The sequence below is a fragment of the Schistocerca americana genome, chromosome 11 (genome assembly GCF_021461395.2).
Source record: "Schistocerca americana isolate TAMUIC-IGC-003095 chromosome 11, iqSchAmer2.1, whole genome shotgun sequence".
Taxonomy (NCBI): domain Eukaryota; kingdom Metazoa; phylum Arthropoda; class Insecta; order Orthoptera; family Acrididae; genus Schistocerca; species Schistocerca americana.
In genome coordinates, this window is record NC_060129.1 from 44,330,777 (window position 1) to 44,349,373 (window position 18,597).

Here is an 18,597-nt window from a genome sequence, read left to right on the forward strand (position 1 = left end):
GTAATGTTGTTGTTGTTGTTGTTGTTGTTGTTGTTGTTGTTGTTGTCTTCAGTCCTGAGACTGGTTTGATGCAGCTCTCCATGCTACTCTGTCCTGTGCAAGCTTCTTCATCTCCCAGTACCTACTGCAACCTACATCCTCCTGAATCTCCTTAGTGTTTTCATCTCATGGTCTCCCTCTACAATTTTTACCCTCCATGCTGCCCTCCAGTACTAAATTGGTGATCCCTTGATGCCTCAGAATATGTGCTACCAACCGATCCCTTCTTCTAGTCAAGTTGTGCCACAAACTTCTCCCCAATCCTATTCAATACCTCCTCATTAGTTACGTGATCTACCCATCTAATCTTCAGCATTCTTCTGTAACACCACATTTCGAAAGCTTCTATTCTCTTCTTGTCCAAACTATTTATTGTCCACGTTTCACTTCCATACGTGGCTACACTCCATACAAATACTTTCAGAAATGACTTCCTGACACTTCAATCTGTACTCGATGTTAACAAATTTTTCTTCTTCAGAAACAATTTCCTTGCCATTGCCAGCCTACATTTTATGTCCTCTCTACTTCGACCATCATCAGTTATTTTGCTCCCCAAATAGCAAAACTCCTTTACTACTTTAAGTGTCTCATTTGCTAATCTAATACCCTCAGCATCACCCGACTTAATTCGACTACATTCCATTATCCTCGTTTTACTTTTGTTGATCTTCATCTTATACCGTCCTTTTCAAGACACCATCCATTCCGTTCAACTGCTCTCCCAAGTCCTTTGCTGTCTCTGACAGAATTACAATATCATCGACGAACCTCAAAGTTTTTATTTCTTCTCCATGGATTTTAATACCTACTCCGAACTTTTCTTATAATTTAAACAAATTAACAAATCTTGCCAATGTTGGATCGGAAATCACTCCACAATTGATCTGAAAAGTATTCTGAAACTGATAAATTAATACATCTAAATTTTGATCATAAGCAAGCATCATCTTGCTGCCTTCCATAATGTGTGAAGGCTGAGCCTTCTTTTATTTATTAAGATAGAAATTAAATCTTTGACATACATTTTATAAAGGTTTTAAATTATAACATAAAAGAAAAGCTTTTTTAGAGGTCTCCCTCCACTCCTCTGACTTCATCCCCCCCTCCACCGTGCAAAAAAAAAAAAAAAAACTGCACATTTAATGTTTTAGTGAGTGGTTTGTGCTTAAAATATAATTTAGAAATACTCTTTGCAAAGTTATCAATTGGAAATGGAGAATATAATACATACCTGATAGTTCCAGTTAAAGACTACAGACCATAGTGTCCATTTGAATATCTCAATGTTTGCCTATGGTGCCACGTAGGCTGGCAAAATGCATCTATCATCCAGCACCGACTGCTACTGTAACTTGTAACGCTACCTGAAACAACAGAATTTCAAACCATCAATGGGACCATTACAACACCTGTTAATGTCCCCCTAGACATCACTTACTTGTCTGAAGATGAGGCTGAGATGTTTGTTCCCTCATGTACATCTACATATGTACTCCGCAGTCAATCGTACGGCGCCCCATACCACTACTACTCATTTCCTTTCCTGTTCCACTTTGAAATACAGCTAGGGAAAAACGACTGACTGTATACCTCCACAGGAGCCCTATTTCTAGCACCTTATGTTCGTGATCCTTATGCGCAGTGTGTGTTGGGGGCAGTAGAATCGTTCTCCTGTTAGCTTCAAATTCCAGTTCTTTGAATTTTTTTGATAGTGGTTCTCAAAAAGAATGTTTCCTTCTCTTCAAGGATTCAAATTTAAGTTCCCGAAGCATGTCCGTAACACATGTGTGTTGTTCGAACCTACCAGTAACAAATCTAGGAGTCTGCCTGTGAATTTCTTTGAAGCCTTCCTTTAATCTGGCCTGATACGGATGCCGAACAAGATCTTGTACCTCATCCTATGAACCTCTCCCCACCCCCATTCTTTCTCCATTCTATCCCAGTTCGCACTCACTAATTCCACCTCATCCAGTCACATCTGTAGTATCCCTTCTTCATACAATCCATCCATATATATAATCTTTTCTTTGATATCCTTGTGACTTCACACCTGTTGTAGTGAGTTTTCGCCTTTCGCTATCACCGACTCCCTCAGATTTCATCATGTTTCCTCCGGTTGCATCCATTTCATCCTTCTTGTGATTTTCCACACATATTTGGGTGTATTTTTGTGAAATTTTTTTTTTGGACATAATTCTACATTAAGAGGTGTACAACTTTGCTTCCGCCATTTGCTGATAGGTGGCGACAGCGGAAAGTAGCGGTCGAAAGGAACAGATCACAGACCTCGATCAACATAACCTCAGTCAAACATTAGTTGATTTGTGTCTGCATCATAAAGTTGTTCATGATTGAAAATGTCAGTTTACAAGCCTAATTCTCGTCATTTGTGTGAGGTGTTACTGTTTTGTTTCAATATGAAGAAAATAGCGGCTGAGTCTTAGCGAATGCTCTCAAGTACATATGATAAAGGATGCTATTAGTGAAAGAATGTGTTGCGAGTTGTTTCAACACTTCAAGAACGGTGTCATAGACTGGCATAATGGTGGAAGAGAGAATGTTTCCGAAGATGCAGAATTGGAGACATTGCTGAGTGAAGACGCATGTCAAACTCGAGAAGAATTGACACGATTAGTGGGAGTGACACAGCAAGCAATATCGAAACATCTCAAGGCTGTGGGCACGATTCAGAAAGAAGGAACTTGGGTCCCATGTTTGCTGAAACCGAGAGATGTTGAACGGCATTTGTGTGTTTGTGAACAGTTGCTTCAGAGGCGAAAACAGAAGAGATTTCTGCATTGCATTGTGACCAGGGACGAAAAATGGGCTCATTACAATAACCCTAAACACAAAAAATTGTGGGGGTATCCTGGCCATGCTTCCACGTCGACAGCCAAACCGAATATTCGTGGCTCAAAGATTGTGAAGCAATCACAGGTGCTCATAATCGAACGAAATTAATGTGTTTGCACAGACCATTAAAAGACAAACAGCCACAGTACAGTGAGAGGCACGATAAAGTGATTTGGCAGCATGACAACACTTGACCCCATGTTGCAAAAGAGGTCAAAACATACTTGGAAACATGAAAATGGGAAGTCCTACCCAATCTGCCATATTCTCCAGACATTGCTCCCTCTGACTATCATCTGTTTAGATCAATGGCGCATGGCCTGGCTGACCAACACTTTCAATCTCATGAAGAAATCACAAATTGGATCGAATACTTTGAATGATACATGTGTAACCAATTTGTTTCACTAAAGCCTCAAATGTTGGGGAAAAAATGGTGGAAGCAAAGTTGTACACCTTGTATTTACATAATTTTTTGCATTTTTTCCACCACCATGGATCCTTGTTCCTTCTATCTGCGTCATTACAGAAAAGTTTGCTTATCCCTAGCCAGAACCCAGTCCAATATACCGTTCCTGCATTGTTGCTTGTTTCATGGAATCCCCACAAATGGCCTTACTGTCAAATTACCTTACTCCGTCTGCCACCCTTCCTTCCACAATGATCTCCACCTGTTCAGATTCCGCCAGTCCTTAGCCCTCGCCAATATAGGCCTGCAAAACTATATCGACCAAGCCCTCTCGTGCGATGCAATCCCAAATTCCTGGAACCCATAACACCATTGAAACTCTTGCCCTGCAGGAACTAGAGCAACATGAACAACTCCACCTCAAAAAGTTCTCCACCCTGCTCACTTCCTACTCCCACCTAGTAGGAGTACCACTGTCCACCTCAACAACCACCTCCAGACCCCCTTCACGTTCCCTCGTGGCTGACAAACCCTATCTCACTGACCTATAGCTGGCAAACCCTGTCTGGCAGAGCTACTACATTTAACACCCCACCCTCCAAAACTCCCTCCCACCACCACACGGAATCCAGACCAAAACAGACCCAAACACAGTCATGGACCTTTCCTCCAGAAGCCTTCACCCCACAGAAATATCAGTCTTTTCCAAAGGCCACACCTTTTGTTCCACTCCCAAATTCAATCACGCAGGAATTGTGAAACGCCTTCTCTCCTTCTCCCTGTCCCAACAATGGAAACACTTTCTCGCAACCATTCCTATCAGACTCAACAAAACACGAATGTTGAACCCTGCTTAAAACAGTTCACTCCTTCTTCCAATTGTGATCCGCCCCACTGCCCAAAAAAAAAAAAACTAACCTTTCATCCGTAGAAAGATTGCAGTCCACCAACTCAGTACTGATCCCGACCTTATAATCTTACCTGCAGATAAATGCTCCACCAGTGTTGTTTTGTACTGCAAGGATTACATGGCAGAAGGACTCTGCCAGCTTCAGATAACATCCACCTACAAACCTTGCCACAGTGACCCCATTTGAGAAAGCCAGCAGGATCTCAAATCCTTGGGCCCATCCCAGAACCTCTCCCTTGAGTCCATCTCTCTGCTCACCCCTACCACTTCCTGCATTCCTACCTTCTACATGCTTCTTAAAGCCCATAAACCCAACCACCCAGGATGCCCCAATGTGGCTAGTTACTGTGCCCCCACTGAGAGAATCTGTGCTCTTGTATACCACCACCTTCGACCTATTACCCAGAACTTACCCTCCTATATAAAAGGTACCAACCATTTTCTCCATCAACTCTCCACAGTTACTGTCCCTTACTACACGGTGCCCTGCTCATCATAATTGATGCCACCTCCCTTTACACTAACATTCCTAGTGCCCTTTGTCTTACTGCTATTGACCACTACCTTTCCCAATGACCGACATATTCCAAACCGACCACCTCCTTCATAGTCGCCAAGACCGAGTATATCCTCACACACAATTAGTTCTCCTTTGAAGGCATTATCTACAAACAAATCCAGGGTAAGGTTACGAGCACCCGCACGCCACCGTCCTATGCCAACCTACTCAGGGGCAGTCTAGAGGAATCCTTCCAATTCACCCAGAATCCTAAACCTCTCACCTGGTTCAGATTCATTGATGACGTCTTTGCAGTCTGGATCGAGGGTGAGGGCACCTTATCCACATTCCTCCAGAACCTCAACAGCTTCTGCCCCATTTGCTTCGCCTGGTGCTACTCGACCTGACAACCCATATTCCTGGATGTTGACCTCCACCTCAAACGTGGCTTCATCTGTACCTCTGTTCATATCAAACCTACTAACGACCAGCAATACCACCACTTTGACAGCAGTCTCGTGTTCCGTACCGAGAAGTCCCTTCCGTACAGCCTAGCCACCCGTGGTCGTCACATTTGCAGTGACGAGTAGTCCCTCTCGAAATAAACTGAGGTTCTCACCGAAGCCTCGACAGACAGTAATAATTCTCCCAGCCTCGGAGAAAAACAAATCTCCCGTGCCTTATCTTTCCAGTCTCGCACCACCTCCCAAAGTCCCACCGTCCAGCCACAGTGGAGCATTCCCCTGATAACTCGGTACCACCCCAGGCTGGAGCAGTTGAATTACAACCTGTACAAGGGTTTTACCTGCATTTCGTTGTGCCCTGAAATGAGAAATGTCCTGCCGACTATCCTTCCCACGCCTCCCACAGTGGTATTCTGTCATCCACCGAATGTACACATTATACTTGTCCATCTCTACACTATCCCTGCTTCCATCCCTCTACCTCACGGTTCGTACACCTGTTACAGACCTAGATGCAAGACCTGTCCCATACATCTCCTGCCACCACCATCTGCTCCAGTCTGGCAGGGCTACCTGTCAAACCACTCACATGATCTACCCTGCGTGCTCTCCAGCAGCCCGTCACTGTCCATTGTCCATCACCCCTCCCCTCCTATCCCTCCCCCTCCCCTCCTATCCCTCCCCCTCCCCTCCTATCCCTCCCCCTCCCCTCCTATCCCTCCCCCTCCCCTCCTATCCCTCCCCCTCCCCTCCTATCCCTCCCCCTCCCCTCCTATCCCGCCCCCTCCCCTCCTATCCCTCCCCCTCCCCTCCTATCCCTCCCCCTCCCCTCCTATCCCTCCCCCTCCCCTCCTATCCCTCCCCCTCCCCTCCTATCCCTCCCCCTCCCCTCCTATCCCTCCCCCTCCCCTCCCCTCCCTTCCCCTCCCCTCCCCTCCCCACCCAGTCGCCACTTCTGTCATGCACTGGCACTACTGCTCACAGTGTTGCCTGAGACTGCAGTCGTGTGTGAGAGTTGCGTTTGCGCAAGTGTGTGTGTGTGTGTGTGTGTGTGTGTGTGTGTGTGTGTGTGTCGTCTATTTTTGACGGAGGCCTTACTAACTGAAACATTTATTTGTGACAGTTTTTTTGTTGTACCTGTTTGTGACTCAGCATCTCTGTTGTATGGTGAGTACCAAATTTCCTTTTCATAATATTGTTAATTAACATTTTTCTACATTTAGAGCTAGGTGCCCTTCATCTTACCGACTAGAAATTTTGTGTAAGCCATCTTGTATCCTCCTACAGTCACTCAACTTTGACACATTACCATACACCACTGCATCATCAGCAAAGAACCTCAGATAGCTTCCCACCCTGTGTGCCAAATCATTTATGTATACAGAGAATAATAGCATTCCTATCACTCTTTCCTGGGGACTCTTGACTATACCCTTGTCTCTGATGAACATTTGCTGTTGAGGACAACATATTGTGTTCTATAACTTAAGAAGTCTTCGGGCCACTCACATCTCTGTGAACCTACTCCATAGGCTTGTACTTTCCTTAATAGCCTGCAAAGGCCCACTGTGTCAAGCGCTTTCCTGAAATGGAATCTTCTTGTTATCCTTCATTCGTAGTTGCCTTTCCTCGTACTGTCACAGTTCTCAGAGAAGTTTTCTCCCTGAGGTCTGACAAAGTGGAGATGGATTTGTTTTCCGTTCTTCTCGAACCACAGTCAATAGTTGTGTACAGATTTCAGATGATTGAATCTAGGGCAGTACACACACTATTTTGTCCTAAAGGTGTCTAACACAATTCAGACAGGTACTTGAAGTAGATAGTCCCATCATTTCTGTCTAATTTTCTTCACACTGCAAAATAGGAACCACATCTCACAGACACTTACCCCATATGTGGCTCATCACTCTTTGACAGATACATGCTGACTTGTGCATCTGACATGTAACGAATGACTGGATAACGCGTAAATCCCGGCTCCGGGTCGACGGGTAGGGATCGCACGTACCCCCTGGTACAGGACAGACCCTGGAAGAGGTGATTGCACGAGCTGCTACCTTCCCAAATTGCCGATTGGGCCCTGTGTCAGGTGTTCGGGAGGTGTGACCTGAGGTGTAAACAATCACCTGAGGCGGGTACGCCCCCTCGAGAAGGGGTCCCCCATTTGGAAGGAGCATGCCGTCGGAGACACTGACAGTCATGGGAGATTTTTTCGCAGTGAGCTAATCGTCTTCTCAATCGACGTCTACGAAACGTAAACAGAATGAGGCTACCGATTGAAAGAACCTTCCAGCTGCACCCCACTTTCCTCACGGTTTCACGTACTGAAGACGGTCGGCCCTTCACAGTGGTAAACCCGTTTATTATTCGGAAAGGTGTTGATGCCATTGCCAGCCCTGTGAAATCCTACTCTTGTTTATGGAATGGTTTTTTGCTTTTGGAGACTACTACTGATCTACGAGCATAACTACTGCTCACTTCTCCACGACTAACCCATTCGTGTCGAGGCCCGTAGAACTTTGAATTTTTCCCGTGGTGTTATTTTCATTAGGCTGCTCGACGGTCTGACCGAGGCCTAAATCCGATCGTACGTCTCCGATGGGGCTGTCATTGCCGTGCGTCAGGCGATGAAAAAAGGTAGTTCCTCCTTAGTGCCCAGAATCACTCTTTCCACCTTTGATAGAGTGGTGCTACTGTCCAAGATCAAAGCAGGCTATGAAATTATCATAGCCAGACTGTGCAGTCTAAATCTAATGTGCTGCTACCGGTGTCATCGTTTCAACCACACTAGAATGTCTCGGCAACACCCGGCCAAATGTGTAACCTGTGGTAGGGATGCACACGAGGGCGATTGTCCCCCTCTTTCTCCCTGCCGTACCGACTGCAGTGGCGGCCGTGCCGCTTCTCGAGTTTGTTCCGCGTATCTCGATGAGCGAACTGTCTGGGAGATCCGGGTAAAGGAATAAGTGCCTTACCTGGTCGCTCCCTAGTTATCGGCTAGCCACAAACCCTGTGTTCTTCCGTCTGGCACTTACAGTTCTGTTCATGCTACAGCTCGCTTCATGAAGAACTTGGCCACAAACACGTGTGACCTCAACTTCAGCTCTGAGGTTGTGAAATTTCCCAATGTTAAGGTAACATTGCTGTCCCCTCGTACAGCTGCGCGACGAGCCATCAGACTCTCGCATCGAGGGGCGAAGCCGCCAGCTACACGACCGACACCTCAGTCTTCCTCTTCTAACCGGAAAGGCACGAAGTAGTCCGACAGATGCAAACGATCTTCTCCGTCAAGTCGAAGATACTCTGAGACGGTGTCACCGTGTGATACCTACGCCCGGCGGTCCTCTGTCTCACCGGTGTGCACCACCGACTATTCTTCTGGGTTGTACTCCACAACTGACAGCACAACAAAGCCACTGCTTCTCTGGACCTTACAGAGTAGGACAGTTCTGCCTCTGAACCCTTTAGCGGCAAATCTCCACAGGCTGGCACTCGGCAGCTGCCGAAGTGGCACCCCGTCATTTTTTCCTCCTCGTGACTCTCCTGCAGTGGAAAGTTCACGGCCTTTGATGCCACAGAGAATTTTTGTGGCTGCTTTTAGAATCGCAGTGTCACCTTGTACTCTGCCTTCGGGAAACAAAATTGCATTTTCACGACTGCTTTGAGCTTTCGCAATTCTTCCCGGCCAATTTTGACCTTCCCCCTGAGGTTGTGCTGCTCATTCGGGATGATGTTAGTTGACCCATCTACCTGACTACCCATCTTCGAGCTGTTGCAGTTCACCTTTTCCTCCCTCACCAGACTTTTTCCCTTTGTACAATTTATATCCCTCCACATTCGATGTCACTAGGGCAGACTTCCTTCAGCTTTCTGGCCAGCTACCTCCCCCATTTTTGCTACTCGGTGACTTTAATGCGCATCATTCCCTTTGGGGTTCTTCCAAAACCTGTCAGAGACGTGCCCTATTGGCTGATCTTCTTAACCGACTTAACCTCCTCTGCCTTATCACAGGAGCACGTATCCTTCGGCACTGCCCAGCTTGCCTATCGTCTCGAGTGGTGCTTTCTTTCTGAACCTACTCGAGTGACCACTTCCTGTGTTCTATCCATTTGCCGACTCCTACCCCACCTGACTGCACACCCAAATGGCGGCTTACGAGGGTGAGTGGCGGCTTTACTCTTCCCTGGTGACCTTTGAAGAACAAGATTTTCCCAGTTGTGATAGCCAGATGGATTATATTACAAACGTTATTCTTACCACTGCCGAACATTCCATTCCTCGCACTTCCCGATAGCACGCTGTGACCCAGTCCCTCGGTAGACTGAAGCGCGCCTCGACGCAATTCGTGTGCGGAGACGTGTTCTCCGCATTTTTAGCTGTCATCCTACAATGGCAAACTGCATTCGTTATAAACAGATGCGTGCACAGTGTGGTCACATTCTTCGGGATAGCAAACAAGCTAGCTGGATTTCATTCACTACTTCTTTCAACAGTTCCACCCCTCCCTGTCGTGTGGGCCAACCTCAAACAGCTCTCTGGCACCGAGATCCATTCCCCAATTTTCGGCCCGACAGTAGCAGACGATGTCGTTGTGGACCCTATTGCCATCACCTACACCTCGGGCAACCATTTTGTGGAAATTTCGACCTCTTCCCACTATTACCCTGTCTTCCTCCATCCGAAGCGAGTGAAATAGGCTCGGGCGATACCCTTCTCTTCACAGAATCATTAGTGCCACAGTGCCATCTTTACTATGAGGGAGCTAGATCGTACTATCAGTTCATCCCGATCCTCCACCCGAGGGCGAGACACTGTGTGTTTCAGATGTTGCAGCACCTTTGTCATGCAGGTAAGCACTTTCTGTTTAATATGTACAACCACGTCTGGGCAGAGGACACATTTACCGGATGCTGGCGTGAAGCCCCTGTCGTACCCGTACCTAAGCCCGGTAAGGACAAACACCTTCCTTCCAGATACTGCTCCATCTCTCTCACCGGCTGTATTTGCAAGGTTATGGGACGTTCGAGTCATGTCTGGTTGGTGTGGTGGCTCGGGTCTCACAGTTTTCCGACCACTGCACAGTGTCGATTTGGAGTGCACCGTTCTGCAGTTGACCATCTCGTCACTTTGTCTACCCGTGTCACGAATGGCTTTCTGCAGAAATCCCAGGCTGTAGCCGTGCTTTTCGATTTGGAGAAGGCCTGCCACACCTGCCGGAGAACTGGTATCCTCCGTACTCTCCAGATGTGGGGCTTCTGTGGCCACCTGCCCCATTACCTTATGGAATTTTTAAGAGTGAGTTTTTGCAGTATGTGTGGGTGTTCTGCCTTGTCGGACACCTTTACCAGGAAACTGGTACACCTCAGGGTTCCATCTCGAGTCTCGTCCTCTTTTCTTTTGCCATTAAGCCTATAATGACCTGTTTTTTGCCGGGTATCTCCGGCTCCCTTTATGTTGACAATTTTGCCATCTATTATAGTTCTCAGGAAAATTGTCACTTGCTCACTCTTGATGGAGCCATGGTGATTTTTATGTGGATTCCTGGTCACATCGGTCTGCCTGGTCATATTGGTTTGCCAGGAAATGAGGCTGCTGCCAAGGCTGCAGTCCTCTTACCTCGGCCCACTAGTTTCTATTTTCCCTCCGACGATCTCTGTGTTGCCGTCTGCCAGAAAATGGTGTCACTTTGGCATCGCCATTACTTCTTTCACAGGAATAAGCTCCAGGTTATTAAGCCTGTCCCAGCAGCTTGGACAACCTCCTCTCGGCCCTCCCACCAGGAGGAGGTTTTTTAACTAAGTTGCATATAGGGCACTGCCTTTTTAGCCATTGCCATTTGTTAAATGTGGATCCCCCTCCACTTTGTGTACATTGTGCCCAAGGTTTAACTGATCGCTATTTCCTGGCAGAATGCCCAATTTTTGGCCGTTTGCGTTCCCACTTGGTTTTCCTGTCTCAGTTATTGGCCGTTTTATTGAGCGACGCATAGGCTGTCGACTGCATTTTACTTTTTATCCATCGTAGCAATATGGCAAGGGCCATTTAATTTTCAGTTCTTGACCTCCGTTTTTATAGCCCTTTCTTCACGTCCCTGTTTTTAGCTGTCATCTCTTACATTGATTGAGATTGACGTGTAGTCACTTTTTAACTCCTCTGTCTTTGTGTTCTATAGTTTTGACTTGGGTGCATATGACCCCAGTTGTTTTGCACCCTAAAACAAAACAAACGGGCATTTATCATACCTGGACTGAGAACAACAGATTTTAAACCATCTTCTGTCCACATGAAATATGCTGCTGTCAAAAATGGTTATGAAGAGACTCAAGATCATTTTGTTGTCAAAAACTTCTGGGTCTGAATCACACACAACTGGTAGGAATCATTAAATTGATTCTATAAGTAATCCACAGCTTTATATACACTTTCAAGCCCCTTGTTCCACAGTTCAGCTGACATATATTGATGTGTACACCACACGGAGTGATATCAGACATTAGATACACTGCCAGCCAGAGTGGCCAAGCGGTTCTAGGCGCTTCAGTCTGGAACTGCGCGACCACTACGGTTGTGGGTTTGAATCCTGCCTCGGGCATGGATGTGTGTGATGTCCTTAGGTTAGTTAGGTTTAAGTAGTTCTAAGTTCTAGGGGACTGATGACCTCAGAAGTTAAGTCCCATAGTGCTCAGAACCATTTGAACCATTAGCTACACTTCTAGATCCGTAGTTTTGTTATCATGAGCGATAAGTAAGTTTTTTTTTTGTGTGTGTGTGTGTGTGTGTGTGTGTGTGTGTGTGTGTGTGTGTGTGTAGTGCTGCTGCTGCATAGGTACGTAATGAATTTGCTCCTGTTATTTTGTCGTGTGTCAAATCTTGGTTTAAAAATATTAAAAACAACATTTTTTATTTCTTATCAATTATTTATTGCACTGTCTTAACACAGATGTATAAACAGTGTTCTTGGTCTTGGCTTCTTTTGCAGAGATCTAAAGATTTTGTAGATAGGATACAAGTGAGCATGCCACATACAGTTCTGCACGAGAAAGGCAGAGTTTTTCTAAATGCTCAGCATCATCTTTGACTGTTTGCCCGTGAGATTTATTTATAATTATTCTCATAGCAGTTTTTAGTGGGAATTTAAGCACAAAATAGAAAGTTACAAAGCATTTATTACTAACATACCCAGCAATGCTTCAAAATCACTAAAAATGTATGGGATTTGGATATATGTCTTAATCATCTCTCCCACACTCTCTCTATCCTCCTCCTCCTCCTCCTCCTCCTCCTCCTCCTCCTCCTCTTCTTCTTCTTCTCTCGTCCCTCTGTCTGTCTCCTCCCCCCCTCCAATTGTCCATCTCCTCCTCCCCTCCCCCTCTCTGTCCACCACCTTCCCACCTCTTCCTGTTAATCTATCATCCCACATTCTCTCTATCCATCTCCTCCTCACTCATCTCTCTGTCTATATCATCCTCCTCCTCTTCTTCCTCCTCCTTTGTGTCGTCGCCGCCCCCTCCCCCCCCCCCCCTCTCTCTCTCTCTCTCTCTCTCTCTCTCTCTCTCTCTCTCTCTTTCTTTCTTTCTCTTTCTGTCCGTCCGTCCCCCTTCCTCCCCCTCTCCTCCTTCCCTACCCATACTGGACTCATATTTGGGAGGATCCGGGCATCCTGATTTAGTTTTCCGTGATTTCCCAGTATTCACCGCACTGGATGTGTCAACAAAAAGCATGAAAACCCATGTTCATTTATTGCCTAGATGTTTGCCATATAGCGGGATGACAAGGAAACTTTGTAACCTGTAACTCTAAACTTTTAAAACTTCCTTTCTCAGTCTATATTTAGATTCTTCATATATTGTTTATACCTCCATGATATAAAAAAATTATTAAATCTGTAGTCCATCTTTTTGAATAACCCTGTCACACACACTCACTCACTATTGTGACTATAGCTTAATACTTCAGTCTTAGTTGGTGCTGGAAAATAAGTAAATAATTGATTCTGTTTTCTTATTGCTTTCCTAGTGCATACTTAACTACTGGTTATTTATTTATTTATTTATTTATTTATTTATTTATTGACTTGCTCCTATGCATTACAAATGGCAGGGCAGACCCAGCCCTGTGTCATATAATAGATTGAGGCAAATTCTTAATGTCAGGTGGCAACATTTTTGATGGTACCAGGAGAGTTGTGCAGCGGTGACTTACGTGACCCTAATGTGTCCAAGCATATGAAAAAGTATCTATTAAAATAAATAATATATACATAAAATTATCCCCAGTCAGCCAGCTATCCATTTTCCGTACTGGTTGGAGTGAAGAAAGAAAGATTACTATTGTACTGACTCTTATCTGTGACAAAAATTTCAGTTGCAAAGATAGCTCTGAATTAAAATCCCTTCCTAGGAATACCTACAAACTTGCAGTGTGGTGTAACGTGTTTCAGGTTGTTTATCGTTTGCAATCCGAGCCCTCCACCTTCCTACGCAGTGCGTGACGTTTTCGGCAGATTCGGCCACCTGATTGACGTCTACCTGCTGAACGGCAAGAATTATGGCTACGTCAAGTATGCCAGTAAGGAGTCTGCCAACAAGGCAATTCAGGTAAGTCTCGCTGCTAGGTGTTTTAACACACTACGGGAATACTGTCAGACCAATAGCACTTACTGCACAGAGAATCTCGGTGCATTTATGAAGGCTGTGATCTATACCGTATCAGAATAACAAAGTGATTGACAGTGAAGTACAGTTAAGTGTGGGAGGAGATGATGCCATTGGTTTGCGGGTGCTGACAGTATGGTAGGAGTAGCAACAGCTGTGATGTTCCTTACTGAACTACCTCCTGGCATTGCCTTTTAACGTGCAGTATTGAGCTGCATTTCAGGGTCATGATATCCTTATGGCTTAAAGAAAACACCCCTGTGTGTAAAATGATACCGTTTTCCTGCTATTTGTGTATATCTCGACAAAAGTGACAGGAAGCGCGTTGCCTTTTACAATAATCAGCCATCATATTTGATACCAAAGAGGTGTTAAAATGGATCTGAATCATTCGTATAAATACAACAATTAATAACATTAAAATAATATGTACTAATAACTGTAGTTTGCATGTGGTGTCATACTTGAGCAGAGGATTATTCCTCAATAATGAGATGAGATTTATTGTCCAAATGCAGTACACACCATGCAGTCAAAAATGTGGAACACAGACACACAAAGAAAACTGAATTCAGGCAAAGGGTAAGTGCCACATAGTTCAGAATGACTGCCTTCTACGACACTGTCAGTACTTGAGCTCTGGTCCGTGAACGAGTCACTGGACTCGCCCAAGAATATAATTATATTTTCGGTATTACTCTCTACACTCACTCCAGTTTTCCATGCATCTTCAACAACCGTTTCTGTGTGGCGTAAGATGTCACACCACTTGCCTAGTGTTATTTGTGCCACTGCTTCCTCTAACAGCCTTTGAATTTCTGCAACAGTGAAGCTTTTGGTATTTATTGTCAAATAACGTTTAATCTGCATCCAAATCATTTCGATGGTGTTGAATTGGCAGCGGTATGGTGGAAGCCTCAGAACCCTATGGCCACATTCTTCAGCTACCTCGTCAACAATGTACTGTTGAAACTGTGAATTATTATTATTATTTTTTTTTTTCTTCACAATTTCCACGAGTTCCACCTTACATAAACATCCTGAATTTTCATATTGTGATGTTTGAACCATTTGGTAATATTGGCTTTTTTCGTTGCCATCATTGGAGCTTTGTATTTCATAACTGAATGGTGGGGGGGCGTTATCCGTGACAATGACACACAGCCGATTTAAGTTTTTCCAATAGTTGCCGCTTGAACCACTTCAGAAGACTATCGATGTTGATCTCCTCGTGGAAGTCGCTTGTTTTCCCTGATTTGTAAATGAGGAGACAGGTATGAAACCAGATGCAGTTCCAGCATGCAAGACAATAATTCTTGTGCCCTTTCCCAGGGAAACAGCAGAACTTCCACATACGGTATCTGTCAAGTCTTTTGTGGTGGAATGACTGGCATTTATCCAGGTTTCGTTGAGCCACACAATGTCTTCAAATGGCATTTTAATGATATTTCTTAAAAATTGACAATGCCGTACTAAGATGTCACATCTCTCCGTTATAATTTTCCCTTGATTAATTTTTGTATTTTATTGAAACCAGAGGGCTCTGACACTCATTAACAGATATGTCTTTCTCCCGCTGAATAACTCTGCTTTGCAAAGAGTAACACACAGTTTTTTTATAGTTGGATGTTCTTTTCTCTCGTCACATCTATATACGTGGTGACGAGCAGCATCTTGTTGAAAAGATACATAGTTCGTGATGCACGGTTCTGTCCTCTTTTTATGGAATGTCTGCAGTTTGGACGGATCTTCCCTGTCTACATAGAATCTCTCCTTAAAAATTTTGACTACTGTATTTTTATGTATCTTCAAAGCATCTGCAGTTCTTCTGACTATCGTAGTTAGAGGCAATAGAGTTGGACCACTGTCTCTCTCCTTCTCGAAATATTCTTGCAGCGAGCACACGTATTATGTGTCCGATGACATGAAACGTGGCCATGTCACTGAATTTTCCATTCTGCAGCCACACTTTTTTTCACACTTCTGCTACAAAGTTCATACATTCTGTAGTGGGAAATAAATTTGCCGCACAGACAAACAGAGCACACAGTGAAACAGACCGCAGCTGTGTACATTGCTGGCCGCGAGCATCGTCTGCGACTGAGTACAGTACCCGCTACGTGCAGTAGTAGGGAGATTTGGCAACCGTGAATGGCACAGGAGGTGCGGCTGAGTGCTGATTGGCTGGTTCTATAGTAGCAGGCCTGTAAACAGCTGGATGTCAATCACTTCGTTATTCTGATGTGTCGGTATAGGGATTATGTGTGTGTCCGATTCAGTTTAACATTTATTGCAGTTTATTTTAAAATACTGTCACAGTGAAAGAGCTGAATTCACAGTTAGACTGATGGGTAAACACCTGGCTGTCATAAAATGGAGCTCTGTCACTATTACTGCGCATACTGTAACAGGCGTGGTCAGCGGCATCACATGTGCCTGTTGCTTTGTTCAGTATGTACTAAGAATAAAGTATGCCACTACATTATTTACGGTTCTCCACAGTCCAGTGTCTCTCTCTCTCTCTCTCTCTCTCTCTCTCTCTCTCTCTCTCCCCCCCCCCCTCTCCCCCCCCCCACCCGCCCCCCCCCCCTCTCTCTCTCTCTCTCTCTCTCTCTCTCTCTCTCTCTCTCTCTCTCTCTCTCTCTCTCTCTTTCTTCCTTTCTGTATAGAGTTACTAAGAATGTGTGAAAAGCATGATACGTCAGTTGGCTGTTTCAGTTGTGTAAAATACAAATAATACCAGTTTGAATGGAGCAACCCTGTTCGTGTATCACATATCGAGGCCAACTGAACATTTTCATTACATTAAATACAGGCTCAATTACAAAGCTTTGATTTCAGTTATTTTAATTATTGTAATGAAGTGCAATGAGGCTGTCGATAGTTTGGATCCCATCTTCTTGCAATCTGCAGAGGTTACCTAAAATATTGTGGCATCTGGCACTGCAGAACTCTGTGTCAATGGAGAAGTAAGATGCTACAGTCACAATCTCAAAAATCCACATAAAACAGAAAATTTAAATTGTATTACTGTTTTGACCAAATGTTGTATATGTATTGAAACAGAAAACTGTAAACGTTTACCTGATGTCGTTCGGGCTGGGAAGTGATATTACCAGTATTTGCATGAACATACACGTACTTAAATATGCAGTTTACTAATTGGGTCTACCGTATCTTCCTTCACCGTCAGCGTTGTCGTGGTTACCGTGAGACACCGTTATACCAAGAGGAAAGGCGCGTCGATCTTAGAGCATGAGATATGATGACCTTAAGCCATTGACAACACACAACGGTCACGGTAGCACCTGATTCCAGAATAGCTGCAGTAGTTAAGATCTACGAACTATCCCCTGTTGACCAGGTCCCCAAAACTTAACTCGTAACGAGATCCCTTCAAAGCAAATTGTCATAACGATTGTCTATAAAGGCTTCGTACAACAAGAATAAATGTTACGGTTTATGGAATAATAACAGATACGACCAAACTGTCTTGTCTCTTCTGCTTTATTTAACATAACTTCGTTCAGTTTCATTTCGCATTCACCACTCATTCACCGAAACCCTTTGATGAACAGTTTTGGTTGCTTAACACCAACAGTCAATGATAATGCTACAGCTTTTCTCCTTTTTATAAAATGAAGCCCGCTCTCCGTGATATATATATAAAAAAAAAAAAAAAAAAAAAAGGTCTCAATACCGCGTCCCTCGTGAAATGCGAATAGACGTATCCCGGAATTGACCGCCCTGTAGGTGTACTCAATTTAATGACCACACTTCACTGTCCGCTATTTTGCGTAACTGAATGTCCATTTGTTAGTCTGATTATACACTGTAGCTATTTAAAATTCGCCCCTATATTTTTCACAACGCACAATTAGCACTTCGTTACTTTTTTTTTTTAAAGAGTAAACGGAAAAAAAAGACGCCGTATCATCGGCTTAGTCGATATAAAGCAAAACACCTTAATATGCTCAATTTTACCTCTTCTTATAGGATCGGCTACCTTACTCATTAATTTATTACATATTATTTCCAATAACGCTAAACAGGTATCGCCGTTATATTTTAATTGTATTCAAAAGCATGTTACTACTATTATGACCGAACAAATTGCGCGGCGTGCGTTTTTAACGATAACTTTACGCTATTCAAGTTCCGTTACAGCTGTCTTGACTCGTGATGTTACACGGCCCCCCAGACTGTGATGTCTTGAAGAGGGTTCCAGACAGAACAGGCTTATTTCTTTTTGTGTACTGTGACAGGAGAGGGTATTTGTTTCGGCGAATACACTCACTCTCAGATTCACTCAACAAGTCAGTACATACATTCTACAATATTTAAGTTGAGTTAATGGGCCTAGACAAAATGCCCTTAACTAAATTCCACATTTGTTTATAGGTTGTCTTAGAAACACTTCGCACTAATCACTTCATATTCACACCACATTTTTTTTCTTGGATGAAGCCCTCAGTTCTTCAACCGACTGTGCAAGGCAGGGATCACAGCCGGGTTAGACGATTGGCATCCTAGGCCAAAACCCTCATTAGGCCACTTGTTTAACCAGAGAGGATCTGATCCTTTTCTTTTCCTCTTAATTCCACTTTTAAATCATCCATCCTCGCTGTTCGGTGAGAGGATAAATCGTATTTCAGCGTCGACATTGTTGCTGATACCAAGAAGGTATCTCATGGAAATCGTCGGTACATTCTTTAATTTTCCTTGGAAGTTAGTATAAGTATGTATTTATCCACTGGTGCTTTTAT

The 18,597-nt window shown here is 44.3% G+C and overlaps 1 protein-coding gene across 3 annotated transcripts in view; it reads left to right on the forward strand.

The window, feature by feature from the left end:
• The window catches only part of LOC124554146 (RNA-binding protein 45), a 122,330-nt gene that overhangs the window by 66,922 nt on the left and 36,811 nt on the right, over window positions 1-18,597 (forward strand). For all 3 annotated transcript variants that reach the window (XM_047128211.1, XM_047128210.1, XM_047128212.1), the window contains exon 9: window positions 13,618-13,774. In XM_047128211.1, coding sequence (XP_046984167.1) covers window positions 13,618-13,774 — 157 coding nt within the window. The remainder of the gene's footprint in view (window positions 1-13,617; window positions 13,775-18,597) is intronic.